Consider the following 27,763-nt stretch of genomic DNA (forward strand, 5'->3'; position numbering starts at 1 on the left):
TCAGTTCTGACAGAACACCATTTCTGAGGCAAAAAAGGAATGACGGAGGCTCCAAAATGGTGGGTTTCGCCTTTCGGCCCTTTTCCTAGGCTTTATTTTGAGCTGTTCTGGTTTCAGAATGCAATAGTTGATGTTCACCATCCCAGGAGGGGAATCAACCTCTTCTTCGGCCCAAAGGACAACCAGAAATTCCCCAAGGCCCATGTTCTTTAACTCAATCGAGAAAGTCCAAGATTTCCCTTCTCTTTCGAACCAGTGCTGACGGCACATCCTGCCTCTTAACAATCCCAGGTGAATTCTCCCTCCTCAACGCAGTCGTGAGCCAGACCCCACCTAAGGCCGCCGGCTCCAAGCACAGATCGCCAGCCATGCCTGTCATCTTTTCACGCGGTGGTCCTGTTTCTCGGATCCGCCAATCACCGAACGACCCGGAGGGGACCCAAGGATGGGAATGACAAAAAGTTGAAAAGGAGGATCCTGCTGCCCTGCAAAAGCGTGGCAGCACAAGCCAAGCCCCACTAAAATCCAATAGTTGACAGATCCCGTCGATCACAACCCAGGATCCGTTGATTCCATTCTTTTCGACCACACGAACCAAGCGCTGGACAGAATCGGTGTCGCTGTGTTGCGAGACCAGAACAGTCTGCCCTTTCGAACAGCCATGACAAGGAGGCGTCGACTGTCCGGGCTTGAGGCAAGTGTCAGGTTGTTCAGGTTCGGCCCCAATGGTGACACTGCTCAGAGCGCTCGCATCAAGCCCACAGGTTCCGCAGCTGCCCAAAGACCACCCTCATGCGCCTCGGATGTGAGGGGTTCTTTGATTCGGAACCATCATATACCTGGTTTCCCTGCGAAGCTCGGCCAGCAGGGACTCGAGCTGTTTGTGTATGCATCCATATACTCGTGCGCCTCTGGTTCTCCCTTCGATTCTTCAATCTGCGGCAGAGCAGATTGACAATCCATCCAATTTCAAACCATCGGTATCCCTTTACCAGCATATCGGACCCATGCCAATTCATGGGGCATGAGAACCAACCAGATTTTCTTCACCAGAGGGATGCTTGTCCCAATTTGACTTCATTCGCTGACCGTAGGTTAGCCAATCACGCCACATAGATCACTGACCTGCTCCAGCCCTTCTCCGCAAAAGCAAAGCTACCCTGTCTGGGTTTCTCCATACCTTCGGAGAAAATCGGCGCTCGTTTCATTGCACCAATTCCAGAGGGCATTGTTAGTTCTCATCAAGCACCTCCGCCGAACAGATCATGGTTCACGTGCAGGGATGTCTTTTCCCTGTGGCGACATCATATCCTCTCAGATGAACGTCAACAGGCTCTTTGAACATGGAGTTGTGGGCTCTGAGCCAATGAGCCCCCAACAGGACTCCGAGAGTAAACCTTCTGTCGTTTCTCAACCAATCAGTTTTCCAGTCACCATGGGTCTCAGCGCTTGAGAGTGTGCTTCAGCATGCAGACAACAAAGCAGGAAGGCAAAGCTCGACGAGAGAGTCTCCACGATTCAAACGCTTCGGATGATTCCGCAAACAACACGCACGCACCCCCTTTGGTTGCGGAAATTGAGTCAATTGACTAAGTGGGAAGAACTTAGATGGGGCCTCGAATGTTGGATCCTGAACGGGTGGCATACCCCAAAGACTGCAAATTGATGTGATTGTCGAGGCCCCTCCAGAGGTCCCCTGAAGTTCTCACACCGAATCCTGCTTCGTGCGCCGAATTTAGCAAGTATCGTCGGGGATCTCTTCCATTCTCATGTGAATCCCTGTTGGCATCAGTTGCGGCTTGGCAGCGGGATGATCTGCTGTGATTCCCGTCAGCCATCCTCCTCCTGATCCTCGATCCTCCCATCCTGCTGGGTCTGATCATTGTCAATCACTCCTGAAGCCGTTTCCGGTACACGCATCATATGACGCAACTGTATCCTCAACGATTCCATCACCTTTGTTCACACTCCGTACTAGAGTGGCTTTCAGCCCTTGATGTGACCAAGTCGGTGATGGAAAGGAATAGGAGCTTATCGACGAATCAGCAGAACACTTTGACGGCAGACTTGGTGCGGAATTCACCCCGATAAGAATGTGCTCTGTAATCCTCCTGCCTAAATAGGAACTAGGTTAGACCAACAGTCACAGCTACGCCACAAAAGCTGTCCCACAAAAGGAACCCGAGGCCGCCGAGCAGGATCTCGCCACCGGTGGAGGAGGATGTGGCGGTGCGATTGTTTTCTTCAGCTCTGAGCTCCGGCGTCGAGAGTCCAGGCTTCTTGATCAATAGTCATGGCAGTTCCAAGCACATCCAAGAGGCTTGATGGCGTTGATGAGATGATTTCGAACGAGAAGGACTTTCTCGGATTCGTCATTCTGTGGCAAAAGAATTGATTGTCTGGTAGAGTGCTCTCGCTTTTCGAGACCCACGAGGCGCTGTCTCGGCCCCCGACCATTTCTTTTGCAAGAATCAGGAGGACGGAGATCCCCTCAGTTCTGCCACTGTGGTTAGCTCCCCCTCAGGATTGCACCATGGTGCACAAGGCCGACAGTGGCTATGTTTGCTGCATTCTTTGCCCTCTGGCAGCTGAGCACAGACAGCCAAGCTTTGTTTAGGCACTTACAACAACGCAGTCCAGACGTTCAAGATAGCCTATTGCCTCTGCAACTTGAAGGCTGGACCCATGAGAGAAGTCCTGCTGAGTCCGAAAGGCTCCTCCTGCTGTGGACAAAGCATGCATGTAAGTATGCAGAGAGCATATGTGCAAAACCACCAAGCTCAATAATGCCCGCCACCTGGAGCAAGAACGATTGATGATCAATACTAGGTTTCACTCCTTTCCTCAGCGTTTGCTCTTCCACTTCCTTGCTTCTCGTGGTTCTTGCTAATCCCTTGGCTGGTCGTCGCCAGGGAGTCGGAATGAGAATTGAGATTCAGGCGAAGAACCATCGGAAAAGTGTGGGTGAGCAGGAGAAAGGAAGGCGTCGCCTCATCTTGGATGATGAGCCATCTTGCAGCATCCCTTGCAGATGGAGTCCAAATGCAGCAGAGCGAGTCGTTACAATGCACAAGGGACCCATGATGCCGATCATGCATCTCTATGTGACTTGAGGGGCCAGTCCAGGATCTGATAGATCAGCTTTCCAGAAACCCGTCGTCTTTCGCAACAAGCGAACTCTTTTCGGCTCTTTGCTGACCTTCAAGCATGCAGCCCCTATTGTGATGTGAGCAGGAGCTCTGCCAGCTCGTGTTGTCGAACACGAAGTTCGAAACAGAGCTGGTTGCACAAACAGTCTTGGACCCTGGACCAGAGAAATGTTGATCGTAGCGGAGGTCAGAGCTTGTGATTTTGCTTTTTTCGGGGTTCGTCGGCTGTTTCCTCTCTGCATTTGAGGGCCACATCTCCACAGCATGACTGCTTCACGTTAATTCAGTCACTTTGCTCTAGAGAACAACCGTCCAAGTCAAGCCCATCGAGCCCCTTCAATATCATGGAACTTCGAGGCTGAGATAGTCTGATGCATACCAGGTTGTCGGTGAGCCCTTGACACCGGGAATTGTTTCCGTTTCTTTGCATTTTAGGTGCGGAACCGTGGTCCGGCCGTCGAACACGTCAAAAGAAAAGGTTAGAAAGCACTTCTTACCATGTTCATGGTCTCCAAAATCGCTGTCCCAGCCTTCATGCCGATTTGTGGGCCTTCTGTCCTTTACCGATAGCAAAATGGCAACAAGATCCATTTTGATCCTGTCCGCCAAACAATATTCGCCGGCCCTACACCGAGATCATAGGTCGTTGAAATGTTGGGAATGAGTGCTTCTTCCTCTCAATTCGCGAGACCATACAATCTTTCTTGCAAGATACTTGCTTTGCCTTACACATTTCCGGCTCGCCGGCGTCATATAACATGATACAAAGAGATTAAGAGCACTCGGCAGTCCGCCGTATACAATGCCTTTTCCATGTTCATGAATGTCCCACTCGCCCGAACGAGCCCAAATGGAAGCCGCAAGCCGAAGAAGCCGTGGATCAATGCAAGGCTCGGCCCCCAGCAAGTTTTTTCACACGTCATATTAGGAGCAGAATCTAGCCGAATTGTATTCACAGAAAAGAAATGTCTATAATTCTAGCGTCTACCTCGTGAGAGAAAAGCAGGCAGTCAAGAAGCTCACCGACAATTGCCCCGTCTCTGTGCCCGCCGATAGAACATCCCTTTATTGGAAGGCATTCCGAATCTCCAGTTGGACCCGCCCTTCAACATTTTTCACGCCGATGCTCCTCAAGTCTTCGACAATCACGTCGGCGCCGGCCGCCTGGAGCTGTTCCAACGAGTGCGTTGTGGTCAGGGCGATAACCGTGAATCCGGCAGCCTTGCCGGCCTTGATTCCGGATGGTGCATCCTCCAGCACAACAAGCGATGATGAATGCTCCAAGTTCAACTTCTTGCGGCCGAGCAAGTAGCACCGCGGGTCGGGTTTCCCTAGCTCAACGTCCTCCGCAACGACAAGCACCTTGGGGTGTGTGAGATTGAGAACACCCAGCCAACCATCAATCAGCGCGCGCGTGCCGGATGTGACAACTCCCCATGTAGTCCCGGACTCCTCCAGGGCGGAGAGAAGCGTGCGCGCACCTGGAATCTCGACAGCATCGGAGCCGTATTCTTTAGGGATAAGGCCTTCAATATGGCTGACATCTTCACCAAGCAGAATTAACGGATAAAGGACGCTGTACTTATGCGGTGTTTAGACTTACACTCCCAATTAGCTTTCTTCGGGTCATAGAGTTGCATCACGTCAATACTTCGGCGGCCATGAGAGGTGGCCAGAATTATTTTCGGATCCACGCCGAGTTCAGCTCCAATTCTGGGAGGGCGGAAGAATCAGCCATAAATTCGAAATCAGATAAACACCGGTTGACTGCTTGGTGCATGTCGGGGATATGTCCATGAGTGACTAACTTGTGCCAGTGCTTTACAATAGCTGCGAGAAGAAAAGGAGCGCGAAATTCAGCATTGTACGAAGTGTATTGCAAGTGATCGTAGAGGCTGTCTTTGTAGCCATATAGCGAGGCAAAATAAATCACTTACCATCAGTCGAGTCGACAATCGTGCCATCGAAGTCTGAAAGTAGGCCATCGAAAGTGAGGGTCTGCAGAGGGGCAGAGAAAGACCCCGTGGTGGTCATGATCGACTCTGCGATCGAACAACAGATATGCAAATGCGGTAGAACAAATTATATACAAGAGTCTACGCATAAAAGAGCAAAAGGAATGAAATACTGTGTAAAAATGCGAACATAGCAGATGGAGGAGGGAGTTGTTGAACCTGGAACCCCCACGAGGGACACCGGAGATCGGCAGAACCCACTTCCGGTTATCTTAGCGTGGGAAAGCGTCGAAAATTGTTCTGGCCGAATTTTGGCGAGTGGGATTCGATAATCAAGCAGAACATTAGCAGTCTCTGCCAAAATGGTCAAATTAGGTATGCTCAGTGCGGCCTGTAGTCTCTCAATTCCTGCTCACTTGTCCAGGCAAAAACTCAAAGCGGACGCCCGTCCGGCTCCGACATAAGATTGAGAAAGCCTCCGCGGCGAAGCAGCGCAAGCAGAGGAAGCTTGCGAAGAAGGTACGATTCTGATCCGACCTCTCCCCCTAATGTAATCTTGTGGATGGGTCGCTGACAGGGTTAGAACCCAGAATGGCGCTCCAAAATCAAGAAGGACCCCGGTATCCCGAACCTGTTCCCGCACAAGGAGAAGATGCTCCAGGAGATCGAGGAGCGGAGACGTCTGAAAGCGGAGGAACAAGAGCGGATTCGCGAGGAAGCTCGTGCGAGACGTGCTGCGCAGAAGCAGGGTGTCCAAGACGAGGGTGCGGCCGAGAACCGGATGGTGGATATCGAGGGAGATGATCTGCTAGATGATGATATGGACGAGGATATGGGAGATTCGGCGAATCCGATGGCTGCGTTGCTTGCCTCCGCTCGTGCTAGGGCTGCAGAGTATGAGGGGCAGGACGATGAGGATGAGGACGAGGACGAGATGGATGAGGATGATGAAGACATGAGCGGAATGAGTGAGGATGAGATGGATGAGGATGGCGTTCCTGCGCTTGTGGCAGGCAAGGAGAACTCAAGACGGGCATTTGATAAGGTATTCAAGAAGGTTGTCGAGGCCGCTGATGTTGTGTTGTATGTCCTGGACGCGCGTGATCCCGAGGGTACAAGGTCGAAGGAGGTAGAGCGGGAAATCATGGCAGCAGATGGCGGACAGAAGCGCCTGGTTCTCATCCTCAACAAGATCGATCTCGTCCCGCCGCCAGTGCTGAAGAAATGGCTGATTCACCTGCGACGGTACTTCCCCACCCTCCCGCTCAAGGCCTCCAACGGTTCGGGCAACGCCCACAGCTTCGACCACAAGCAGCTCTCCGTCAAAGGAACATCGGAGACGCTCTTCCGCGCCCTCAAGACATACGCCCAGAACAAGGACCTCAAGCGCGCCATCTCTGTTGGCGTCATCGGGTACCCCAACGTTGGCAAGTCCTCCGTAATCAACGCCCTAACGGCCCGCATGAGCAAGGGGTCCAGCAACGCCTGCCCCACGGGTGCTGAAGCTGGCGTCACCACTAACCTCCGTGAGGTCAAGCTCGACAGCAAGCTGAAGCTCATCGACTCTCCCGGAATTGTCTTCCCCAATACCGGGGAGAAGAAGACGAAGAAGAAGCAGGACGAGCAGGCCCGTCTGATCCTTCTGAACGCCATCCCTCCCAAACAGATCGAGGACCCCATCCCCGCGGTAACGCTTCTGCTCAAACGGCTCGCCTCCTCTGAGGATCTCCTCTCGAAACTCCTACAGGTCTACGGCATTCCCACGCTCCTCCCGGCCAGCTCAACCACAGACCAAACCAACGACTTCTTGATTCAGGTGGCCCGCAAACGCGGCCGTCTCGGTAAAGGAGGCATTCCGAATCTCGAGGCCGCAGCGATGACGGTCGTCAATGACTGGCGTGATGGACGGATCCAGGGATGGGCTACGCCTCCAATCCTTCAAGTTATCACGACGACAGGCGACGCGGATTCAAGTACGAATACCACAGCAGCAGCACCCGGCGTGGACACAAGCCAGGTCGTCACTGAGTGGGCGGCAGAATTCAAGATTGAGGGGCTATGGGGCAATGGGAATGATGAAACCATGGAGGAGTAGCCGAGCCTCTTTCTTAATAATGTCTTGCGTGCTTTCGTTCGTTTCAGTCATGGTCATGAGATACCAGACGGCGTTCTAGGGGATATCAAAATAGATTCCATTGTTAGTCATGTCAACCCAGTCGAGGCAAATTTGGTGGCACTTTCTCTTGTACGTCCCCCACCCAAATAGCCGTGGCCGTACGAACGCGACGCCTTAATCCACTTGCATACGAGCGCACGAGCGCATGGTGAGATTCGTGGGCTTGGTAAATGTGTGCTTCGTGCTTCTTCCGGCTACCTAACTGGTCCCCGATATACAACTACTAAAATTCTGCATTGCCTCACGCATGACATGATACTCTCATCAGTCTAGGTATAGGAACAAGTTGCTATGTTACGAGTGCCGGGTGGGTCGTATCAACCTTTGAGCCACCAAATCTCCAAGAAACCTCACCATATACTAACCCCCACAATCAGCGAAGTCTTGAGATGTCCAATCCACCGACGGTGGTCCTCATACCCGGCTCATGGCACCAACCCACATACTACGATCCAATAATCAAACCCCTCCAAGGGCAGTATGGGCTGAAATGCGTCGCCGTAAGCCTCCCCTCAACAACAGGAAACCCCGTTGCGACGTTCAAAGATGACCTCGATGCAGCCCGCGAATCTATATCCCGCGAGACAATACAAGGTCGCAACGTCGTCGTCCTCGCGCACTCCTACGGCGGGATGGTCGGGAACAGCGCAATCAAGGGCTTCGCGAAGCCGCGAGTCCCCAGCACAGGCAGAAGCACAGGTCAACCCCAGACACTCGCAGGCCACGTTATCGGGCTCGTCCTCCTAGCGTCGGGTTTTACGCTAGCAGGCCTCTCCTTCATGGATCCGTGCTTCGGCCATCCGCCGCCCTTCTGGCATGTCAATGACGTGTCCGGGTTTGCTGAGCTTGTCGCTAACCCGCGAGAGCTCTTCTACCATGACGTGCCGGCGGAGGAGGTCGAGTTCTGGGTTTCTCAGCTCACGCCGCAGAGCCTGAAATCGTTATTTTGAAGGTGGCGAACATTCGTATGCTGGGTGGAAGGATGTCCCCGTCTGGTATGTTGGGACCATTGAGGATCGGGGACTGCCGGTGTTGGTGCAGCGCATGCAGGTGGGTATGGCAAGGAAGATGGGTGCGAGCGTCGAGCATAGGGAGGTACAGACGAGCCACTCCCCGTTTCTGAGCCATCCGGAGGCAACGGTGAAGGTTATTCTGGATGCTGCTGTCAACGCGTTTACAGGTAGGCCGGGTCCGGTTAAATTCGATTCTATGCTGGGTGGGCGTGGTGCTGTGATAGGAGTGCCGAGAGCCACGGTTTGGCGACCCTTTACATGGTTAAGATTTGGCCTCCCGCTGGCTTTTGGCCATTTTGTAGGGATGTCTATTCTTCTTTTTGGCTGGGGGAGGAGGTTACGGAAGTCTGTATTCCGTTGACGAGCTAGCCGTGGCTGTTTCTGCACTATAAAGTCTCCTCTGGAAACTACATCATGGGGTGTGTACGGTAGTCCTCTTGTTAAACTCCACTCGATACCCATGCTGCTGCGATATATACAATGAACCAACTCTACTATATAACACCTCCCAAACTGGACCTGGCTCGAAACAACATGCTCCCAGAATAAATCCAACTCATACAAACCCAAATATTAGCTAATAATTATCCGGAACCTTCGAAAGCATCAATAGAGCGCAGGAAAGACGTGACATGCTCGGGAATACCTGATAAGGCTGACCCGCACGCGCTCGGGAAGCCGTTGGACTGTTGGATTTTCTCCAACTCAACTCGCGTCGCGTCAAAAGCAAACCGAGTTGCTTCTCCGGCATCCAAGCGGACAGACAGCCTCTTTTGCCTCAGACACTATTTTACTGGGCAGAGCCTTGAGGCAAAAACACGCCAAAAAAACCTTCCTCATTCCCTTTGCCGACCACGAACGTCGAAAACAGACCGTGTACATTGACGCGCACACCCCGCTCATACTCGCATTGTTAGACATCCAGCACTGCACACCACCGCCCTGACTACGCGAATTCCACCTCGCATCGAGGCGAGACGGAGAGCGACCGAGATCCAGACAGCAAAATGTCCTCACCATCACCTGAAGATTCACACCCGAAACCCTCATCACACTCGCAGTCACAATCCCAGGCAGGCCCGGGCTCAGGTTCCTCCGTCCAAGCAACAGAGCAGCAACTCAAGGCCCGCGCGGAGGGCGTCTCGATTGAGGTTTGTCTTGTCCGAGTCCAGAGCCTGCGCTCTCGCGTCTCAGGGCCAAAAGAAAAAGGGCTACACGACTCAGTTGAATCGTCACTAACAACACCATCTCCAACAGGACTACCTCCTCCCGCGCTCCATCACCCTGCGCCTGGCGAAATCCGTCCTGCCCCCGAATACCTCCGTCCAGAAGGACGCGGTGCTTGCCATCCAGAAGGCCGCGACGGTGTTCGTGTCGTATCTGTCGTCGCAGTATGTCCTCTCTAATCTTTTTTTTTCCCTCTTTTGAAACCTCTCCCTCCATCCCCCCTCAAGCGGATTATCTCGCTTAATCATACTACGTACGTAACCCATACTAACAAAACTGAACCCAACAGCGCCAACGAAGCAACCCTAAAACGAACGGTCACGCCCGCAGACGTATTCAGTGCGCTCTCGGAGCTCGAGCTCGAGGGGTTCCGGCCGCGGCTGGAGAAGGAGCTGGATAAGTTTTCAGACTTGAAGGCTGCGAAGAGGAGGCCGCGGAAGAGTGCAGAGAATGGGGAGGGGGAGGAGGAGGGTGCGAAGGGTACGAATGCGAATGCAAATACGGGTGTCGGCGTCGGTGCGGAGGAGGGTGTGAAGGAGGTTGTTATGAGGGGTGCGAAGAGGGTTAAGAAGGGGGGTGAGGCTGGCGGGGATGGGAATGGGGTTGTGGGGAGGGAGGATGAGGACGAGGACGATGTTGACGTCGATAATGAGCATGAGGCGGAGGATGATGTGGATGAAAAGGAGGAGCATGATGAGGATGCTACGGAAGAGGAAGAGGAGGAAGACGATGACGAGGAAGAAGAAGGTGGAGAGGGAGACGCAGTGGACGAAGATTTCGACCGGGTCGAGGACCTGGATCGCGATGCTCGAGCGCGGCGGATGGTTGATCCTGACGCTGGGGACGATACTGAGAGTGACGACGATGGGCCTGGGAATCAATTACGTGGCGATCAGGGGTTAGGATAGTCGCGTGCTCTACTTGAGAATGATGAAAGCAAGCTTGATGCTAATTGATGTACATAATACCTATTATCCCTGAATGCGCCGTCCACAATGAAAAATGCTCTGAACAATATAATGAATGCCCTCGCGGTCGGATGACCGGATGCTCACTAAACGCCGAACTGAACTCCATCCCGTGTACAAACATTAGAGGCCCGGAGGGCACCATAAGGGACCGTCACCAAGTCATAGGCAGAAAAAGCGAATGGAATTCCCAAACACCGACGCCGCAGCAGTCTATCAGTGGTATCTCAGAGAATTAGATCTAATAGAAGTTGAAAGTGCGGGCTACACGGCCGGCTGGTTTAGTAACTCGCCCATTCCATTTGGAATCGATTTGGGTGAAACCGTTTCGGGGTCGCGCCATCGGTTGCTGCGTGGCGTCTCGTCTCCTTTTGATACCAGGTGAGGGAACATCGGTCCATTGTTGCGTGCCGCTCCCTGCGACAGAGGATGCATCGCCTTGTGTTCCTCCCTCTCGAGCTTGACGGATCTGTCGTCCGACACAGAGTTCTGAGGCTTCGTGACTTTGCTAAACGTGGTGATCTTCGCGTTCTTGGCCGGTTGATTCTTCTTCGCCGTTCGCTTCCGAGGTGCGGGATTTTTTACACCTGCTTTAGGTACGGCCTTTGACGGATCCTTCCTGCTGGCCTTGAGAATTTCCGTGAGCTTCCGCCCCTTGCTCGCGGGATTCGGAAGTGAATTGGGCGCGCTTTCTGAGGCGTCCCCATCGGAACTGGACGATGGGGTGAGCATTCCGTTCTGGGTCTGGGCTACACCGTTCGCCTTCTTCGGCGTACGGATGACAATCGAGATCGGCCCCTGTTCGTTCTTGATCCGCTCGACTTCAGAGGACTCGCACTCGTTGAACACAGGCTCCGAATCGTCATCCCACCGTTTTAGGTGTGCTAGCCGTGCGACCTCCTCGCAGTCACCTTTGACCATCAAATCCCAACAGTCTTCGAACTCTTTGCCAGAGGGAGGTTCGTTGTTGATCCACATGGTGACCCCGTTCCGACGACTGCGAATTACCGAGCAGAGGCTCTTGACAAGGCGACGCACTCCTGGGATCTTGAGGCTGGTTCCTACTACAATCAATGCATCCGGACGTGATCGGATGTCGGCGTTCATGACGGAGGTGATCGCTTCCTCATCTGGGTTGTGTTCATTGTATAGGACGATTCGTGGCCTCATTTTCCCGATTCCATGGCTGCGTTGACCGGTTTCCATGCGGAATTGATTGTTCACTGAACACTCTGGGCATTCGGGAGCATCGGGGCGGTCGAACATGGCTCGGTCGAAGGTGGTTGTGTGTCGACACTTTTGGCAAACCATCTTTTCAAGGCTACCGTGCAATTGGATGGTGCGCGGCCAAGGAGCTTTGACGTTCAGGGGAATTTGAGTTGCGAGGGGAGGCATTGACGTTTCAATGCCGTCGATGTTCTGAGTATATAGGCGAGTCAGGCGATTCTCGCGGCCAAGGCGAGCGAGCATGTGGTGGAAGGCTGTGGGAGACGTTTTTTCGGCCTCCTCGGACAGCGACCGTACCATATCCTGGAAAGAGGCGGTCAACGCCTCGTCCTGGTAGACGGCAGCATCGAACAATAGCTTGCCGGATGCCTTAAGGTTATGTTTCTTTTGCAAAGTCTTAAAAAGGCCATCATCAGAGCGAAAGTCCGGAACTATATGGGAGTTGAAACGTTAGCGAGATGAATAAAGAGGAGTTGGGACAGGGCTGTATGCATACTGCCTGCAGAAGTGGAGATGCCAGCCCCAGCGATTACAACAATTTTCCGATGACTCCGAAGAGTTTTGACGAGAAGATCAATTTGCGACTGTTGTTGGCTGTAGGAGAACCCCGCGCCGGAGGAGAGATCCAGGTGTTGTGTTTGGCGCTCTTTGGGGGCAGCCACGCGGCGCTTCTTTCTGGCGGGCGGCAAGTCGTCGTCTTGGCTGGGAGCGCCGCTAGTCTCATCCGGGGTGGGTAAGGAGAAGCCTTCGGGCTCAATAGGAGACGATGGCACCGAGCTCAGGCTCGAGCAGTCTGAAAAGTCGTCCATATCAAGAGATGCCCAAAGGCTATTGGGTGATGGACAGGAGGAAGATGTGGTGGAGGAGGTATGGGTGGTGGTTGTGTTGCGAGGAGCCATGAAGCCGGTCGGCAATGACGCCAGAGTAGGGAAGAGGAAGAAAGGGTGGGAGAAAAAGAAAATTCGGACAAAGAGCTGAGAGGAAACTAGTAAACCCTCTGAAGAACAATCATGGAGAGTTGAAGGGAATAAAGGCCGACATCAATTGGGAGCCGAAAGGAGGAGACTTTCCAGGGGGGCTGAAGTGGAAGATTTCTCTGGGATGGAGGAAAGAGGAGGGATTATCGAGAGGATAGAGAGAAGGATGAGACTCGCGGTGAGGAGAGGGAAACCCCGTGACTGGGATGGGGTCCGAGAAAAATGATGAAGTGAAGAGGAAGAGGAATACGGATGCGTGTCGACGTGAGAGACGCACAGGAACAAGACGGCGGTGTCGGAAGAAGAAGAATGGCCGAGCAGAATTGGGGGTTGACGACGTTGATGGCTCTTCTCGCTTGCAGCCGACGCCGTGTTTATTTTGACCCACGGGATTCCAGGATCAAGAGCAGAGAGAAGTATGGCACGGCCGAAACTGGGGGCCCAACAAGGGGAGGAATGCGGCTGATGGAGTGGCGATATCTCCAAAGTATGTTGACCCTGGGGAATACTCGGGTTGAAATATCTCAGCGTCAGAGCTGGAAGACTTCAGGACAAGTCGATGATGTCTTGGACGAGAACACAACAGATTTGAGGTTGTTTTCGGTCGCCAAAAGGCCTTCATTTCTCATTGGCCCAATTCTTCCTGCCGGCCGGAAGGACCTGCAGCTAGAGCCCCAAACAGGAATAGCCTCACAATTCTGATATACAAACACTTTTTGAGCAAAATGAGGGGGAATCTATGAAGTAACAGAAAGTCTTCTCTCTTCATTGATCTTGTGGTGCTGTTATCAGTCACCTGTAAGCTTTACAACTCCGGGACGTGTGGTGTACTCACTTGAATTACAAAGCCCTACTGCCAGTCTCCTTGTTAAAGCCAGATAGTGCGATTGCTTGCACCATCCCACAAAGGAACAATTGAGGGAAAGCAGAAATTATTGCTTGCTTCTCAACGGCTTACAGACAGAACCAATTACTCTTCGTCTTTACAATTCAGATATCCATAAGGCTTCTTCCTGGTGTGTTTCTTGCGCCTTTGCGCGCCAGAACATACGCAGAGAAACATAACTTGTTAGTTTTACTATATTACATGCAAGAACAATTCTCAAGCTATTAATGACCGTCCGCAGGATAGCATCGCTGCAAGAAACCTGGGGCAAATAGTCAAGCATCGCAGCGCTGGGCGAACCGATGTTGATGCCGGTTGACCCGGTTACCACCGACGCGTGATTCCACGTGACACTGACTCAGCACTGCGGGTCTGTGGCTCTCCCTCGTCTTGTGAGTTTCAATTCACTCACCTGTTATGATTGATCGGGGTTGGAACTTGGAGATGTGCACAAGGCAAGAGGGAGCTTTGCAATTCATGACTTCATCCCCCTAGTCTCAATTGGATATCTAACCGAGCTGCTTCGATGCTCCTACGTTTCGTACTTCCTACTTGGCGCTGGTCTCTGTGGTGCTATCAGTGACCCATCCCGCTTCCGCGGATCATCCACTATGATATCTCAGTGTTGTCTAAACTCACCCCTGCCGACGTTATATATAATTGCATAGACATTACTGCATTACTGGGGACCCCAAGCATGCCCCTGATTATGGAGGACGGTATCAATGTCGACGATCTGTTTGGCGAATCCACTTCGCTCGACCTGGGCTTGCCTACGGGCTCTTCCACAGCGCCTGTGAAGGGTCTGGCCCAACGTCTGGATGAGATGAGATTGGTTGGATGCTGCCAGTATGTTTTCGGGGGCTCATAGTGACGGCTCCGCATCCCCCCACTTCATGCTGACTTTTGCTAGGAAAATCGCTTGGTCAAGGCTTGGGTGTATTGCGTATATCTCGCAAGACTCTTCCAGGGTGAACGTTCGCCACCTGCATTGTCGGCAGTCCGATGGAAAGTGGGCGTTGAGCGACGAGACGCCTCTACCTCACATCACAGAGAGTCATAGCGGACACACCCTTGTCCACCTTTGTTGGAATGAATCTGGGTCGGATTTGGCAGTAGCCGACTCATCCGGTCGAGTCTCCGTCAGCTCGATACCGGTTGCCTTGAATAGTGTGACTGGCTCTCGTCAAGCGATCTTAGACACCGATGATGATGGTGCTCAGATCGTGGGGATGATGTGGCTGAACCAACATCGTGCGGTGAATACACCCTTCCCCACGGCAGCTTCCCCTAAATTCAGCGCTGATCGATTTTAGATACATTCTTTCTACCAAGCTGCGAAGGTACAGGGTAGATGGGCATACTCACCTTTCAGACGGCGTCCAATCGGGCCCTTCCATCCTGTCAATAAGTCCGCGCTACTCTGCATTATGAGGTCTGGGGTTATGAAACTTCTGTATCAGAATCCGGATAACCGATGGGCGGAGATAACAGCAGAGCTGAAGAATCCGAGCTACTCGGATAGACTCCTAACTCATGCGGCTTTGGTAGCCACGCAAGCCGGCATCCTCATCGCTACATACTCTGCATGTCAGAAGATTTCCCTCTATCGGGTACAGATTCAGTGGAATCCTCCCCATTGGGATCCGGCGCAACAGAAACAAGCTCCCCAACAGTTCCCTGTTCCGAGCTTCCGCTTCATGCACAACAAGGTGGAGGTGCCCTATAATATACCCAGGAATCGCGGAGCGAGCGAAAACCCGGATGAACAGTTCCCCGTTACGAACTCTCTCTACTGCCTTACTTCTTTACAAATAATTCTCCCTGCGTCAGACAACTCCGCTGGATCGACCCCGAATCCCTGGATTGTTGCTGTTTTCTCCGTTCCCCCTCTCGCTGTCCTCCCCCATCAACAGCCGCAAGTACCATCGAGCGTTATTGTTCGGTGGCAACTAGAAACAGGCGCCTCAACACTACACCCTAAATTCGATGAAGTTGCCTCGAAGAAGATTAACGCGCAGATCAAGGTATTGGACTCGATCCCTTTTGATGGCATAAGCTAATACCAAAACAGGCGAAGACAACATTGCGCCGTCTTGAGGATATTATCTCGGATCGTCATGTTATTTCAGTAGATCAGATTGAATATGGAAACGTTCTCGCTATATCTTACGATGATAGTTCCGTCGCCTTCTATGACCCGAAGACCATGGCTTTATTCAACGGTATCGATGATGCGAACACCGTGACCAGCCTGGCCCAAGCAGGGTTTCACTACCCGCTAGACTCTTCAGGTTCGTCTGAATATACCGAGAGTAAATTATTTTGTTGATCTTTCTTTAGGACTTCATATAAGTTTCTCGCCTAGCGCATGCATTGCTGTTGGGCTCGATAGCGATGGGCAGACCCATCTTCGAATTGTGGAACACACCTACGGAGAAGAAAGTGGGTTTTACGACGAAAGTGCGTCATGGCGTACCTTCTTCATTGTATAGCTCTGACTAATTAGTCTCTAGACAAACTCTCCGCGGCTATTGCTTCTCTCACGCTTGCGTTCTGCCGTGGTTGCGGTGGCGAAGTTAATACAGATGATATTCTACTAATCCTTGTCCGCCAATTATCACTTGGTCAGTTTCCCCATGGATGTATGCTCTGCAGTCCCTTTCTAACGAATCGTAGATTACCAAACGATGTTCATAAACGAAGTATACAGGGCGCTGACAATCAACTGCAATTTCACGACGGAGCAGGATAAATTGATGAATCACCCATATATCCCTCGCGCCCTCAGCATACAAGCAGCTCTCGGCTTCAAGGGCAAGCATAAGGCGCGAAATATCACGCCGGCTACTCCGTGGGCTATCCTACAGCTCCGCCAGGCCGCTTTTATATATCCGTTTTTCTTCCAATATAATAAAGGGTTGCAGGCGGCCGAACCACATGATCCAGGTTGGATTGTCATAGTTTGCCCCGAAAGACTTGTCGCTAACTACCGCCTAGATGTTCTTCGCATGGTCCTTGGTAACACAAAGTGGGCTCTGGACTTTTCACTCTATATCTTAAATGAACTTTTCGACCTTGCCGATGAGTTTGAGAGCGTCTTATCCGACCAGGAAGCTTTCACCCAGAAGCGTTCGTCTGCCTCATATAAGTACAATAACTTAAACATATAACTAACAATTTATCACAGTGAAATCGACAACCTCCCTCCCGCTAATAGTCGTGCTAAGCAGTATGTCTCGCGCCTTCCTCCGCTTCATCTGCCGCGGTCTCCGAGGCATCCACGCCGGCTACGCCTCTGCCCCGCTGACCGGCGACGCCCGTGTCTACTACACCGAAATTTGCCAAACTCTCGACACCTCCCCAGTCCGCACAGACGTGTACGAGAAATTCTTAGCGGGCGTAGACTCCGCCGTCAAACACGCGTACACGGGCTCTGGATTCGGGGACAACGAACGGCCTGGCCCGGAGAAGGAACTTCTCGTTAATTCCCGCATTCCGCCTGTCCTTGTTGGCGCGGTCTCGACGGTCCTTCGCCAGACTGTGCCGGCTATGAAAAGTGAAATTGACCGTATGGCCATCTACCTGGGTGATTATAGCTGGCTGGGATTTGGTGGCGATCCGAGGACAGAGGCGTATCGACGGTCCAGGGAGGTGGATATTATTAAGAAGACGGCAGTTGTTACTCGGGATGCGGGGGGAGCGGATGGCGGAAGCCAGGGTGTGAGGAACGGAAATGGGAGTGGTGTGCCTGGTTATCTGCGGAGACGCTGTGTTCGCTGCTGTGAGGTTTCGGAGGCAGTGTATCCGCCGCGTTCGGTGATGGCGTTACGCATGATCTATAAATTGGGGCATTTGAGGTCTTGCATATGTGGGGGGATGTGGAATCTTGAGTCTGGGTTGGGTCTGAATAGCTAGGGAGGCTGTATTAATTAGGGATTGTTTGAATATATTGTGGTGATAGTGATGTGTACCGGCCGAGATTGACTGGTAGATCGAGTCTGGGGAAACGAGGAAGATACGGTCGAAAACTTTGGAATGTTTTAAGTCGGGTTCAAGTCAGAAAATCCGCAGTCAGACTCGGGCCGTTCAATCCGTATGTGTGTATGTAAAGCACAGAGCGAGGAAAGACGGATCGAATAGTATTATATGTCATTGCAAGCAAAGGATTCATTCAGGATCGACCTGTATCTTTTCTTCTAAGATACATAACCCATGTCTTTTATGTAAACCTCCTAGGGTAGGTAGGTAGGCCCAACGACGTCCCAGAACTCCATCATCAAGATCCAGACTCAATCCCGTCTTTTCCTTTCGAAACTTACGCCTGTAGCGAAAAAAAACTCGTCAGTGCTGCCCTTGTACCTTCTACCATGTGAAAAGCCTCCCCGGTCACGGGAGTGGGGTTTGGGTTGCTGACCTTAACAGCGTACTTCCGCTGGGGGAAGTGGATCTCCTTCTTGCGCTGGCGCTCGGTCTTGAGGGTGGCCTCGTGCTTGGTGAGGCGGCGACGGAGAGCACGGGTGAGGCGGGGGCGGAGGTCGAGAGGGAGGTACTTCTTGTTCTTGTAGAAGAGGCGGAGCTGGGCGCGCTGGTTGGCGTTGATGACGGTGAGGACACGAGCGATCGACTTGCGGACGTCGTGGCTGTTTAAGTCATTAATCAGCATTTGTTTCCCCCAAATGATACCGAATCGGCCCGGAGTTGTTTTGATGGTTTATGGTTAAATGCGCGGTTGGTTCCGATCTCATTTTGGTCAAAACCTTCGGGGCATTCCTCCTCTTCCTGGTTCCTCTCTTGCCGCTACTTTTGTACCGATATCCGTATCGCATGTTCGTTCTTTTGTGCCATCCAACCAGCCGCGCATTTTCCCAATCTTTCATCTGCCCACAAAACCGAACTCGACAGAGGGGTTTCCAACAACGTACATTCGCTGGGTCTTCGAGGAGGCACCGCCGGTGATCTTCTGGACACGGAGCTGGCTCAGCTCGGTCTTCAGTTCCTCCAGCTGCTTTGTGAGATCATCCTTGCTCTTTCCCCAGAGCTGACCGGCCTTGACCTTGGAAGACTGCAAAGAAAAAGTTTAATCAGCATGTGATCCCACCGTAAATTCGTGTGTCATTGTTGAGCTGTCGGTACCTACCATGGTGGGCAGATCTTTCGAATGGTTGATTGTCGACGTGAGGATTGAAGATGGACCGAGTCGATTTGGGGAGGTTTCTGTGGGACTAGGGCTTTTTTTCTGTTCCTTGGCATGGTGCGGCGGCTCAGCAGACTAAGCGGGCACGTGATTTGTGGCTGGTGTGGGCGGTGGTGACGATGCTTCGGATCGGAATCGGGAATGGGTGGAAGGTGGTGGCCTACTTTGAGTGAGACAAGATCAAGTGCGACGATTCCGCTGGGCGGAGGATTGTGATTGATTGCATTTTAAGCCTGCTTTTGGTTTCATACTATACCCTGACGATATTCTCGTTCCTTGTTCCTCGACTGCTCTCTCCATGGCGTCCTCTACCGGCACCGGGTGGGCTCAACTGCGGCAGCAGGCCCGGTCTCTGGAGACTCAGGTAAGTCTTATACAACTGTTGTCTGGACTCTTCGTCAGGCGCGGTGCCGCCGAGCATGTTTACCCTAAAGTAAGGTGCTCACAGTATACCGTCTTCACAGACCGAGAACCTCTTCCACACTTACTCCCAATATGCGTCGATGACGAAGCTTCCTCCCCAACCCTCGGAAGAAGAAATCCGCAACGAATCCCAGATCAGAGAGCTTCTAGAGAAGGTGCCGACCCATGAGTATGATATATCGCTCTTCTCCGGCTAATGCATACCTCTTATTCTAGCGCGACTCCATAATTGCCCAACTCAGTCGCCTTCTCGACTCTGAAGCAACTCTCACCTCCTCAGCCCTCAAACAAACCAACCTCACCCGCCACCGCGAAATCCTATCGGAACACAAGCGCGAGTTGTCTCGCCTCACCTCTGCAATCGCCGAATCCCGAGACCGCGCAAACCTCCTCTCGACCGTGCGCTCAGATATAGACTCTTATAGGTCGTCGAATCCCGCCGCCGCGGAGGCAGACTACATGCTTGAGGAGCGGCGCAGGCTTGACGAGAACCACAGTGTGATGGACGGCGTTTTGAGCCAAGCCTATTCAATTAACGAAAGTTTCGGGCTCCAGCGGGAGACGATCTCGAGTATTAATCGGCGGATTGTGGGAGCCGCGAGTCAGGTTCCGGGGGTGAATGCATTGATTGGGAAGATTGGGAATAAGAGGAGGAGGGATGCGTTGATTCTGGGGGCTTTTATTGGGTTCTGCTTTTTGATGCTGCTTCTTTTTCGATGAGCTTTGCTTTCGCAGCGTTCTTTCCTTTTCGAGTCTCAAATTGGGGAATGGCGTCGTGTGGATGTTCATATTTTTATCTTTTCCTTTCAAGGAAGTTAATAATGGGGTATGGAGTTGATGGTGTTTGACTAACGGTATATCTTACACGCTCACTCTAATATGTATATACGTGATTAACGACTGTGCTCGACCACTCTAGGCTTCTTCTCTCCTTCTCGTTGTCCCTGCCAACTTTGCGCTGGTAGCTCGGACTCTAAACTGACCTTTCTCTCTTGAATCAGTTTGCGAATGCCATTGTTCAGTGTCTCCCGTTCAGCCGGTTCAGCAGGCCCACTGCCGGCCCACCGGATACGGCAATTCTCATCCAAGAGATATACATATCCCACCTTGCTATTCATCATGCCAATAGCCTCCTTGAGGCCATCATCAAGACCCTTGCGCACCAAGAAGTACCTCGGATGTTGCTGCTCAGGTAACTTCCCCCGCATGCGCCACATGAACATTCGAATCAAGGCGGCCTTGAGCGCATTCTCTTCGAGGTTGATATCGATCTTCTGGACGAGCTGTTCGCCGCTCTTAAAAGCCTCGTATAGACCGGGGTTTATATTTGGTCCGGTAAAGGTGGCGACTTGGCTTTCTGCCCAGACGCTCGAGAAGAGGTTCACGATCGAGACCTTGCCGCGGAGGATGGATGTGGTATTCTGTGGTTCCTTCGGTGACGCGAGTGTTGTCCCGTAGAGGTTGGGGAAGTAGAGGGATTTGTCGCGCTTGAACAGTCGCGGGTTCGACATGAATGTCTTGCCCTGGTTATACCGCATGTTCGACCATTCTCGGAAGTATGGCTTTGCGACTTGTCTCGTTCTGAGAGCGAAATCGTCAGCAAATTTCTGTAAAGTAAAGAAGGCTTGACTTCGTACAATTCCTTTCGCCGCTCAAGATGCCGGTCATAGTTCACAAAATCATCTCGCCGTTGTCGCAACGATCGCGAATCAATACCTGTGTTCTGACCTTCTTGGGGAGGGATTCCCGAGCCAATTGGTCGGTCGAGGGTTGGGATCGTGTCTTCGCTAGGATCAATCTGCTTGGGGGGGGAGGACTGAGGAGAGACATTTTGCTGGAATTGGACTTTTCGGCTTGTCGCCGGGCTGCTGTTTTTGGTGGCGTAGGGGCGCAGAGTATGCTTGGAACGAAGGACAGAAGCATTGCGTAGTTGACAGATGAAACAGCGACTGCTCTGCAGAAGCGACGGCTCCAAGATGGTCGGCAGGAGGCCGGAAGGCTTCCACATTATTCGCAATACCGAAAGTGTTTTGATTGTTGCCTCATGTTCTTCTTGTTCCGAAAAGAGTCAGATCATTGGATCCCGTGACTTGGCGACATCTTCGTGCCTGTGTCTGCCTGCAACTGCGAACCGCGTCACCGACGAAGCCACCAGTGAATTGAAAGAAAGTTAGGTTCAACCCTCCGGAATTCCGTATCGTCGAGGGAACTGGCGATTTCCCCATGGCTCAACTCCACTCAAGTCAATGCCTGGCTCTTTCACTGAATAGATGTCGAGGATGAGAGCAGACAAACAGTCTTTTTTCAGCAGTCTCGAGCAGTTGGAATGTCCTGGTGACGACTCAGAAGGAGAGTTCGACCGCCTGCTTGCGTGTTCACGCAAGAAGGATGGAGACATGTCCTCTCCCGAGAATACCTCACCTTTACGTCGGCCCTGTGCTATCCGCGACCCCTCACCAGATAACTTGGCTGTCGGCGCAGCAGCGAAGTCGTCTCAAACGACAATGTGTGATATGGAATCTAGGACAACAGAGAGCGTGCGAGGCTCATCTAAACCCCCACCGGCAAGCCGCTCCTCCGGTAAACGCAAGCGGGGCTCCTTAGGAAAGATTATTCCTGAACACCTCCAGATATTCAAAGGGCTTGTGTTCTGTGGGCAACATGGCTACTGATTCACCCAATGCTCTGGCTGATTTACTCCTCTAGTTTTCTTCCCAAATAACGATGTGTCTCCGCTGCGGCGACTGCGCATCCAGAGGGCACAGGAATATGGCGCTCGCTGGGAAAAGACCTGGGGGAGTAACATTACTCATGTCATAGTTGACAAGGGGTTGAAGTTTGAAGATATCCTGAAACATTTAAAACTGAGGACTTTTCCGGTGAGCGACTAGCGTACCATCCACTTTGACTCGTCGTTGACTTTTGCAGTCGAATGTCGGTTTAGTCGATGAATGTTATCCTGCTGAGTGCATTAAATTCCGATGCATACTGAGCATAACGCAGACCCGGTTCTTGGTTAGCGGGGCGACATGCCCGTCTGAAGCTGAGGGCCCGAGTCGCCCCTCAGCCTCTATGGAGTCGTTGCCATTGAAGCCTGACAAGAAACAGCAATGGGAAACCCAAACACCGCCACGGATTTCTGAAGAACAAGGTAACCCCCGCGCGGAGGACCTGGAATTCCAGGCCGAATGCACAATGAGCGCGACTGAAGACGTGGTTTACGAGAGCTTTCCCGCTCGAGAACGCGACGTGCTAGATGAAATGATTGACGAGGCTAAAGCTGCTAAACATCTAGTAAGGCTACCTCCTAAACTTCATGAGTTCAACCACTCTGACCCTTGACCTTAGCCTCTGGACCCTTTAGATGCTCCTGATGATGACGCACCCACCGAGGCGTCCGACGATGAGACCCCCCAAGAATCGGAACCAACGCCTGCGAAACGGAAGAGGAGGAAGCTGTCGCGCGATGACCATGCTGTTACCGAATCTCGGCAGCAGAAGTTCGTTTGCATGCAGAAGCACGACTCAACGTCGAATGACTTGAATCCAAATGCGAGGACCATTGAGGTCCTCCAACAGATGCTCGACTATTATACTCGAACGTCTGACCACTGGCGTTCATTGGCATATCGTAAAGCGATTAGTGCTTTGCGCAATCAAACGAAGAGAGTGGTCACTGGAGCGCAAGCTCTCAATATCCCTGGTGTCGGGCCACGATTGGCTGACAAGATCGAGGAAATCGTGTTTACAAACAGACTTCGTCGCCTGGATAACACTAATAATACGGTCGAAGAACGCGTCCTACAGGAGTTCCTGGCTGTCTATGGGGCGGGAATTTCTCATGCCTCTAGATGGGTCGCGCAGGGGTTCAAAACATTGGAAGACTTGTGGACTAAGGCGACTCTGACACAATCGCAGCGTATTGGAGTGGAACGATACTTCGACTTTTCCCAGCGAATACCGAGAAGCGAGGTTCGAGCGCATGGAGAGTTCGTACGGCGGGTGGTGCAGGAGGAGAGTCCACACATGCAGGTTATCATTGGAGGGTCCTACCGGCGCGGAGCGGCTGATTCCGGCGATATCGACTTGCTCATCACGAAACCTGACGCAACGATCGAGGAAATCCGAACACTGATGCTGGATATCGTGGTTCCGAAGCTCTTCAGGCAGGGGTTTCTCCAAGTCAGTTTGGCAGGTACATCTCGTGACGATGGGTCAAAATGGCACGGCGCCTCTAAGTTGCCAAACAACGAGCTGTGGCGACGGATCGACCTACTGTTCGTACCTGGCGCAGAGCTTGGGGCGGCGCTGATCTACTTCACCGGTAATGATATTTTTAACCGCAGCATGAGACTCCTTGCGAGCAAGAAGTCCATGCGATTGAACCAACGAGGCCTCTATGCCGTTGTGTTGCGTGGACCACAGCGGGCGAAACTAAACAACGGCCGACTGATGGAGAGTCGCGATGAACGACGAATATTCGAGCTCTTGGGGGTCCCCTGGCGGCCACCGGAGCATCGCATCTGCTGAAATCCCCGAAGTTTATGCGCCTGCTATCCATCATGTTTCTACGGCGGTGCCGCGTAGGGTGGGTAGGAGTCCGCCAACGGGTCGGCTTTGAGATTCGACCTTTTTCCGCCTTTATCATCACGATCTGATATGAAATTGTTTCCATGATTCTTAATGAACTTTGCGGGAATTACTCCATCATTCACCAGGAAGATATGAGGTTTCCAGCATTGGCTTGGGCAGATTCTGTAGTAGTGACTCATCAAAGGTTCCATCAAGATACTTCTTTACCAAGTACCAATAGAGAAAGCCGAGTCTGCACTATGATGATAGACAGGCTTCTCCTAGTCGCGCCTCGAGAGGTTACCTAGGTATGACAGACTGGTGTTACCACACGAGAAAGACCCAGGATCTGGTCGCGGGCCGCCTGAGCATTCTGGCCAGGCGTAATGCCCCCAACATGGACGTCTGGTCGATGCCGAGCTGCGTCTTCTGGATGAGTTGTTCATGCTCCATTTTCCTCCCTGGTCACCGATCTCATCACCGCCTTGTGTGCGGTGAAGCGCATCTTCAACACATCCAACCCCAGCCCGTGAACGTGAGGCGGCAGGCCCCACACCGCCCTTGCAGAAGTCGTAGTTTTGCCGCTGCTTGCCACTACTCTCCCTGCATCCCATCCGTCTACAACATCAGGGTTTCATCTTCTCCTGGGTATTTCTGGCATCAATTCTAGCCCTCAGAATCTATTACTTTGCTGGATCCTGTCCTCTTCGAGTGCTCACCCCGTTTTGGTGGTTGTCTCTGCCTTCCCACTTGGGCACCGCCCGTGACAGTGCTTCCCTTTTTTTGCCATCCACCACAATCATCACCACTCCCCTTCCCTTGTGTGCGTCATTTCTATTCCACTCTGTGGGCAGGTTGGGTCGAGATTCTCGGTGAAATAGAGCCTAAAAACTCATCAGACTTTGTTATCAGAACTCTGAGCCCGTGAATCATTCTCGAAATCCCCCCTCTCCGCCCTCAAGACACCCGTTCGTTTTCTGCCACGCAATCTCACCATGGGTCGCAAACCCAACCAGCTCATCCTCGAGTTCTTCATTCGAGGCCAGAAACTCGAGGATGCAAGTAACCGCTACCAGCACACGTGCAAGGCGTGCGGTGAGAAATTTCCCAAGGGCCGTATCGACAGTCTCACCAACCACCTGGTGAAGAAATGCCAGGCGATTCCGCTTCGGGACAGACAACGCGTCTTGTTGCGACTCCACGAACTTCCAGATCTTGCAGACGGCGATCAGAACAAGGATCCCAATGCTGCGGGACAGGGTAAAGGAAAGTCGGTTGACGTGCCCTACACAACGCGACAAAACTTTGATGGCCTGAATGTGTTAGCTGAAGCCTCGAGACAGGTGGGTGCCTCTGACCAGACGAAGCGGGGAGGTCCTTCTTATACACAGTCCGTAACTGTGGGTGGTAAGACCGTGGTCGTTGACCCTGCGCTCGAAGCGGAGGGCTTCCAGGGCCACCCTGCCCAACCCGATCAAATGGATGAGGACATCAAGCCGCCAGGTAAGTATCTGTTTCTTGTTATGGTGTCTACCGTCAACGCGCTAATGCATGGGGTCTTTCCTTTCGCCAGTGTCCCCCCAGTCGCCTTCGAACGCGACGGCGATTCCGTCACTCCCTCCAACCGGGTCGCTTGATGCAACCTCATCTGCCTCCCCGCCGCTGCCTGAGACTTCTTTAACTCCCGATCCAACTGCCACTTCTCGGCAATCACAGCTGTCCATGATCGCCGCATCTGCTAGTGAAATGGTACCTCACGGCCTCCCGTTGGATCAAGATCCTAGCACTGGATTTTCTGACGGTTTGTCTAAGATGGGTTCTGCATGGAACCAACAGCTTTCGACTCAGGAACAGTTGCTGTTCGACAGCCTCCAGGAGCACGATCCGACGCTGACCGCAGCGACCCAACGCGCAGCCTCCTTCCCTCGCCCCATCGCGATGAACCCTAACTCTCAAACCAAGGGCTTTGTGAACGAGTTCGGCAATTCGACCAAGCCGGCCAAGCCTAAGGTTCGCGGCAGATTTTCCGCAGCTAGACGCAGAGAGGTTCAGGAAGTGAGAAAAAGGGGCGCGTGTATTCGTTGCCGCATGCTCAAGAAACCTGTATGTCCTCACTATCCCCTTGGGGTTACCATAATGCTGACCTTCTTAGTGCTCTGGTGACAGCCCGTGTACAACATGCGCAAGCGTTGAAAGTGCACGTCTCTGGAAACACCCGTGCATCCGCACCCGAATCGCGGAGGAGTTTGAACTGTACAATGCAAGTACGTTTATGCTCCTCTTAACGAGTTATTGAAATCCACTAACCTTTTGCTAGACTTGCACGCCACATTGGCATATCACGACGTTAGTAGTATTCGGAATCAGGTCAAGTTTGAACACTACACGGGCCGTATTGAGGTCACCCATTTTGAAGAGAGCATGGTCTTCGTCACCTTCAGTGCGCTTCAGGGCCACAAGGCGCCGGCGTCGACGCTTGACCCCCAGCTACAAGGCCTTGGAGATGACCCTCAGTTCCAGGGACCTCTGCAAGAGCTTTACCTGTTAGACAGCGATTCCGATGATCTTCCCGGGAAGATTGAGATGTACATTAAGAAAACTGCGCCGTTCTTTTACGAGCGTGAGGCGTCCGACGTCATGAGGCCGACGTTGATGCTCGCTGCGGAATTGGCCCAGCAGAAGAAGGTTTGCGAATATGGATCCTGAAGCGAATATAGTATGCTAATCTACTCGTCAGGACGTGCTACTTGAGAGGGCGCTGGAGTTGTGGGTTGCCACTCATATACTGGTTGACGCAGAGCTGCACTGGAAGACTTTCTGCAACCCGTCCCTACCGCCTACCGCGTTGCACTCTCTCGCACAGCCCACCGATGATGGGCGAATCCCAATCGATGAAGTTACCAATGCCGAGTCGTATGCGCTATTGTGCGGCCAGTTGCGCTCTGCAACAGAGAAGCGTGCAGCGCAATTGAGCAAGTCGGTGATGAACGATCTGGAACGGCGACTGCTGCAGCGCCAGCAGAGCGGCTGGTTCGAGACTTTCCTCGTCTCACTCGTCCTCTTGAACTGCGTGGAGAGGACGTGTTGGCTCTTCCGGTCCTGGGATAACGAAAACTTTGCTCAGCGGGTAAGAGTGTATGGCATTTCTGAGAGTGCTACTTTTCTAACTAGCTGCAGTGGCCACTTGACAAGCGACCTCCATACTACGCCAGCCAAGGTGACCGCTTCTCGGATATCTTGCATATGTTGCTGAAAATGCGGAGCCTGCCGCCTAAGGCGACTCCATCGCCAGACAGTGGGATCTTGAAGGCTGTGGAGGGCAGTGACGAGAACGCGATCCGCTGGTTCGACATGATCAAAATTTCCTGTAAGCAGCATTCTTTCCCTGCTCCGTGTCAAGCAAGAAGACTAACAAGTTCCAGCACTCTTCCTGGAGCAGCGCCAGGCCGCGGTGTTCGACCCGACTGATTCTCGGTCGTTTGACCTTCGTTATGGGGCGAAACTTCTGCCACCTGCGAACGTCTATGCGTAAGCGGACGTGCAATAGCGACGATACTGACGAACTGGATTAGCGAGTGTCCTGCCTTGCTCGGGGCAAAATGTTCTGGAGGCTCCCGAACTGTATCTTACGTTTCTTTTACTACTGCAAGCTCCTAATAACAATGTATGTTTACTAATGTGCTGGGGATGGATGATGTGGGCGCTTCTTCGCTTCGCTTCGATGGGAGATGGCTTTGAAGGAGATCTCAAATATCCTCTTCAAGCATTAATTCATTGCATTCCATTCTCGACTCGCTGCGTGACTCGTATGGATCGACTTGCCATGGTACCACGAGTGTGAATCCCACGCTCAACGGTGGGATTCTGGCCAGTAGTGAGATAAAGATCAGCAAGCAACGCCAGAAGAGGAGGGACGAAATTGCTTTTAATCAGACCGTCCCCCTAAATTCCTTTTGCTTCTGGCGTGGATGCGATCTTTGCCGTTTTGGGCTG

General features: G+C 52.4%; 12 protein-coding genes across 12 annotated transcripts; 8 read left to right on the forward strand and 4 right to left on the reverse strand.

Moving 5' to 3' along the window:
• Positions 1-4,214: 4,214 nt before the first annotated feature.
• Positions 4,215-5,183, reverse strand: BJX67DRAFT_376893 (HAD family hydrolase; the record flags this gene model as incomplete). Its single annotated transcript, XM_071031975.1, has 4 exons — positions 4,215-4,693; positions 4,753-4,862; positions 4,958-5,048; positions 5,087-5,183. The coding sequence occupies 4 exons, from the start codon at positions 5,181-5,183 to the stop codon at positions 4,215-4,217; spliced, it is 777 nt and encodes a 258-aa protein (XP_070891027.1).
• A 244-nt stretch (positions 5,184-5,427) lies between these two features.
• On the forward strand, positions 5,428-7,419 carry BJX67DRAFT_97859 (putative GTP binding protein). The gene is made up of 3 exons (XM_071035686.1): positions 5,428-5,479; positions 5,529-5,623; positions 5,688-7,419. The coding sequence occupies exons 1-3, from the start codon at positions 5,467-5,469 to the stop codon at positions 7,197-7,199; spliced, it is 1,620 nt and encodes a 539-aa protein (XP_070891028.1). The 5' UTR covers positions 5,428-5,466; the 3' UTR covers positions 7,200-7,419.
• Position 7,420: 1 nt separating this feature from the next.
• BJX67DRAFT_97860 (alpha/beta fold hydrolase) lies at positions 7,421-8,468 on the forward strand. Its single transcript, XM_071035687.1, has one exon. It carries the CDS (start codon positions 7,670-7,672, stop codon positions 8,228-8,230), a length of 561 nt encoding a protein of 186 aa, XP_070891029.1. The 5' UTR covers positions 7,421-7,669; the 3' UTR covers positions 8,231-8,468.
• Positions 8,469-9,300: 832 nt separating this feature from the next.
• cbfA (putative CBF/NF-Y family transcription factor) lies at positions 9,301-10,428 on the forward strand (the record flags this gene model as incomplete). The annotated part of the gene is made up of 3 exons (XM_071031976.1): positions 9,301-9,444; positions 9,551-9,684; positions 9,810-10,428. 3 exons carry the CDS (start codon positions 9,301-9,303, stop codon positions 10,426-10,428), a joined length of 897 nt encoding a protein of 298 aa, XP_070891030.1.
• A 324-nt stretch (positions 10,429-10,752) lies between these two features.
• On the reverse strand, positions 10,753-12,524 carry BJX67DRAFT_376897 (putative SIR2 family histone deacetylase (Hst4); the record flags this gene model as incomplete). The annotated part of the gene is made up of 2 exons (XM_071031977.1): positions 10,753-12,146; positions 12,212-12,524. The coding sequence occupies 2 exons, from the start codon at positions 12,522-12,524 to the stop codon at positions 10,753-10,755; spliced, it is 1,707 nt and encodes a 568-aa protein (XP_070891031.1).
• A 167-nt stretch (positions 12,525-12,691) lies between these two features.
• BJX67DRAFT_97895 (uncharacterized protein) lies at positions 12,692-13,534 on the forward strand. Its single transcript, XM_071035688.1, has one exon. The coding sequence runs from the start codon at positions 12,945-12,947 to the stop codon at positions 13,392-13,394; it is 450 nt and encodes a 149-aa protein (XP_070891032.1). The 5' UTR covers positions 12,692-12,944; the 3' UTR covers positions 13,395-13,534.
• Positions 13,535-13,950: 416 nt separating this feature from the next.
• On the forward strand, positions 13,951-17,739 carry BJX67DRAFT_97975 (mediator of RNA polymerase II transcription subunit 16). The gene is made up of 9 exons (XM_071035690.1): positions 13,951-14,427; positions 14,492-14,837; positions 14,895-15,605; positions 15,653-15,872; positions 15,922-16,041; positions 16,095-16,205; positions 16,258-16,527; positions 16,579-16,710; positions 16,769-17,739. Exons 1-9 carry the CDS (start codon positions 14,276-14,278, stop codon positions 17,494-17,496), a joined length of 2,790 nt encoding a protein of 929 aa, XP_070891033.1. The 5' UTR covers positions 13,951-14,275; the 3' UTR covers positions 17,497-17,739.
• A 9-nt stretch (positions 17,740-17,748) lies between these two features.
• On the reverse strand, positions 17,749-18,721 carry BJX67DRAFT_369488 (60S ribosomal protein uL29; the record flags this gene model as incomplete). Its single annotated transcript, XM_071030766.1, has 4 exons — positions 17,749-17,769; positions 17,996-18,221; positions 18,504-18,643; positions 18,719-18,721. The coding sequence occupies 4 exons, from the start codon at positions 18,719-18,721 to the stop codon at positions 17,749-17,751; spliced, it is 390 nt and encodes a 129-aa protein (XP_070891034.1).
• Positions 18,722-18,934: 213 nt separating this feature from the next.
• On the forward strand, positions 18,935-20,039 carry BJX67DRAFT_341378 (putative vesicle transport v-SNARE protein Gos1). The gene is made up of 3 exons (XM_071027886.1): positions 18,935-19,139; positions 19,240-19,353; positions 19,415-20,039. Exons 1-3 carry the CDS (start codon positions 19,074-19,076, stop codon positions 19,916-19,918), a joined length of 684 nt encoding a protein of 227 aa, XP_070891035.1. The 5' UTR covers positions 18,935-19,073; the 3' UTR covers positions 19,919-20,039.
• On the reverse strand, positions 20,040-21,281 carry BJX67DRAFT_341381 (mitochondrial ATPase complex subunit ATP10). Its single transcript, XM_071027887.1, has 2 exons — positions 20,836-21,281; positions 20,040-20,779 (listed from the first exon to the last, which is right to left on the reverse strand). The coding sequence occupies exons 1-2, from the start codon at positions 21,204-21,206 to the stop codon at positions 20,092-20,094; spliced, it is 1,059 nt and encodes a 352-aa protein (XP_070891036.1). The 5' UTR covers positions 21,207-21,281; the 3' UTR covers positions 20,040-20,091.
• A 42-nt stretch (positions 21,282-21,323) lies between these two features.
• Positions 21,324-23,890, forward strand: BJX67DRAFT_97955 (DNA-directed DNA polymerase IV). The gene is made up of 4 exons (XM_071035689.1): positions 21,324-21,850; positions 21,905-22,077; positions 22,127-22,492; positions 22,547-23,890. Exons 1-4 carry the CDS (start codon positions 21,469-21,471, stop codon positions 23,726-23,728), a joined length of 2,103 nt encoding a protein of 700 aa, XP_070891037.1. The 5' UTR covers positions 21,324-21,468; the 3' UTR covers positions 23,729-23,890.
• An 875-nt stretch (positions 23,891-24,765) lies between these two features.
• Positions 24,766-27,763, forward strand: BJX67DRAFT_388085 (uncharacterized protein; the record flags this gene model as incomplete). The annotated part of the gene is made up of 7 exons (XM_071034327.1): positions 24,766-25,273; positions 25,344-25,873; positions 25,923-26,034; positions 26,088-26,455; positions 26,508-26,897; positions 26,948-27,137; positions 27,193-27,763. The coding sequence occupies 7 exons, from the start codon at positions 24,766-24,768 to the stop codon at positions 27,300-27,302; spliced, it is 2,208 nt and encodes a 735-aa protein (XP_070891038.1). The 3' UTR covers positions 27,303-27,763.

This window comes from Aspergillus lucknowensis, assembly GCF_044049455.1.
Source record: "Aspergillus lucknowensis strain CBS 449.75 chromosome Unknown BJX67scaffold_2, whole genome shotgun sequence".
NCBI classification, from domain to species: Eukaryota; Fungi; Ascomycota; class Eurotiomycetes; order Eurotiales; family Aspergillaceae; genus Aspergillus; species Aspergillus lucknowensis.

Bases quoted from the DNA above. Each gene is read 5' to 3' on its own strand.
- BJX67DRAFT_97859 (XM_071035686.1), top strand. The intron at 5,624-5,687 runs GTACGATTCTGA...TGACAGGGTTAG, and splicing joins AGAGGAAGCTTGCGAAGAAG to AACCCAGAATGGCGCTCCAA.
- BJX67DRAFT_97860 (XM_071035687.1), top strand. From the start codon at position 7,670: ATGTCCAATCCACCGACGGTGGTCCTCATACCCGGCTCATGGCACCAA.
- BJX67DRAFT_97895 (XM_071035688.1), top strand. From the start codon at position 12,945: ATGCGTGTCGACGTGAGAGACGCACAGGAACAAGACGGCGGTGTCGGA.
- BJX67DRAFT_97975 (XM_071035690.1), top strand. From the start codon at position 14,276: ATGCCCCTGATTATGGAGGACGGTATCAATGTCGACGATCTGTTTGGC. The intron at 15,606-15,652 runs GTATTGGACTCG...ATACCAAAACAG, and splicing joins AGATTAACGCGCAGATCAAG to GCGAAGACAACATTGCGCCG. The intron at 15,873-15,921 runs GTTCGTCTGAAT...ATCTTTCTTTAG, and splicing joins CTACCCGCTAGACTCTTCAG to GACTTCATATAAGTTTCTCG.
- BJX67DRAFT_341378 (XM_071027886.1), top strand. From the start codon at position 19,074: ATGGCGTCCTCTACCGGCACCGGGTGGGCTCAACTGCGGCAGCAGGCC. The intron at 19,140-19,239 runs GTAAGTCTTATA...CCGTCTTCACAG, and splicing joins CCCGGTCTCTGGAGACTCAG to ACCGAGAACCTCTTCCACAC. The intron at 19,354-19,414 runs GTGCCGACCCAT...CTCTTATTCTAG, and splicing joins TCAGAGAGCTTCTAGAGAAG to CGCGACTCCATAATTGCCCA.
- BJX67DRAFT_341381 (XM_071027887.1), bottom strand. From the start codon at position 21,206: ATGTGGAAGCCTTCCGGCCTCCTGCCGACCATCTTGGAGCCGTCGCTT. The intron at 20,780-20,835 runs GTACGAAGTCAA...TTTCGCTCTCAG, and splicing joins CTTGAGCGGCGAAAGGAATT to AACGAGACAAGTCGCAAAGC.
- BJX67DRAFT_97955 (XM_071035689.1), top strand. From the start codon at position 21,469: ATGTCGAGGATGAGAGCAGACAAACAGTCTTTTTTCAGCAGTCTCGAG. The intron at 21,851-21,904 runs GTGGGCAACATG...TTACTCCTCTAG, and splicing joins ATTCAAAGGGCTTGTGTTCT to TTTTCTTCCCAAATAACGAT. The intron at 22,493-22,546 runs GTAAGGCTACCT...CCTTGACCTTAG, and splicing joins CTAAAGCTGCTAAACATCTA to CCTCTGGACCCTTTAGATGC.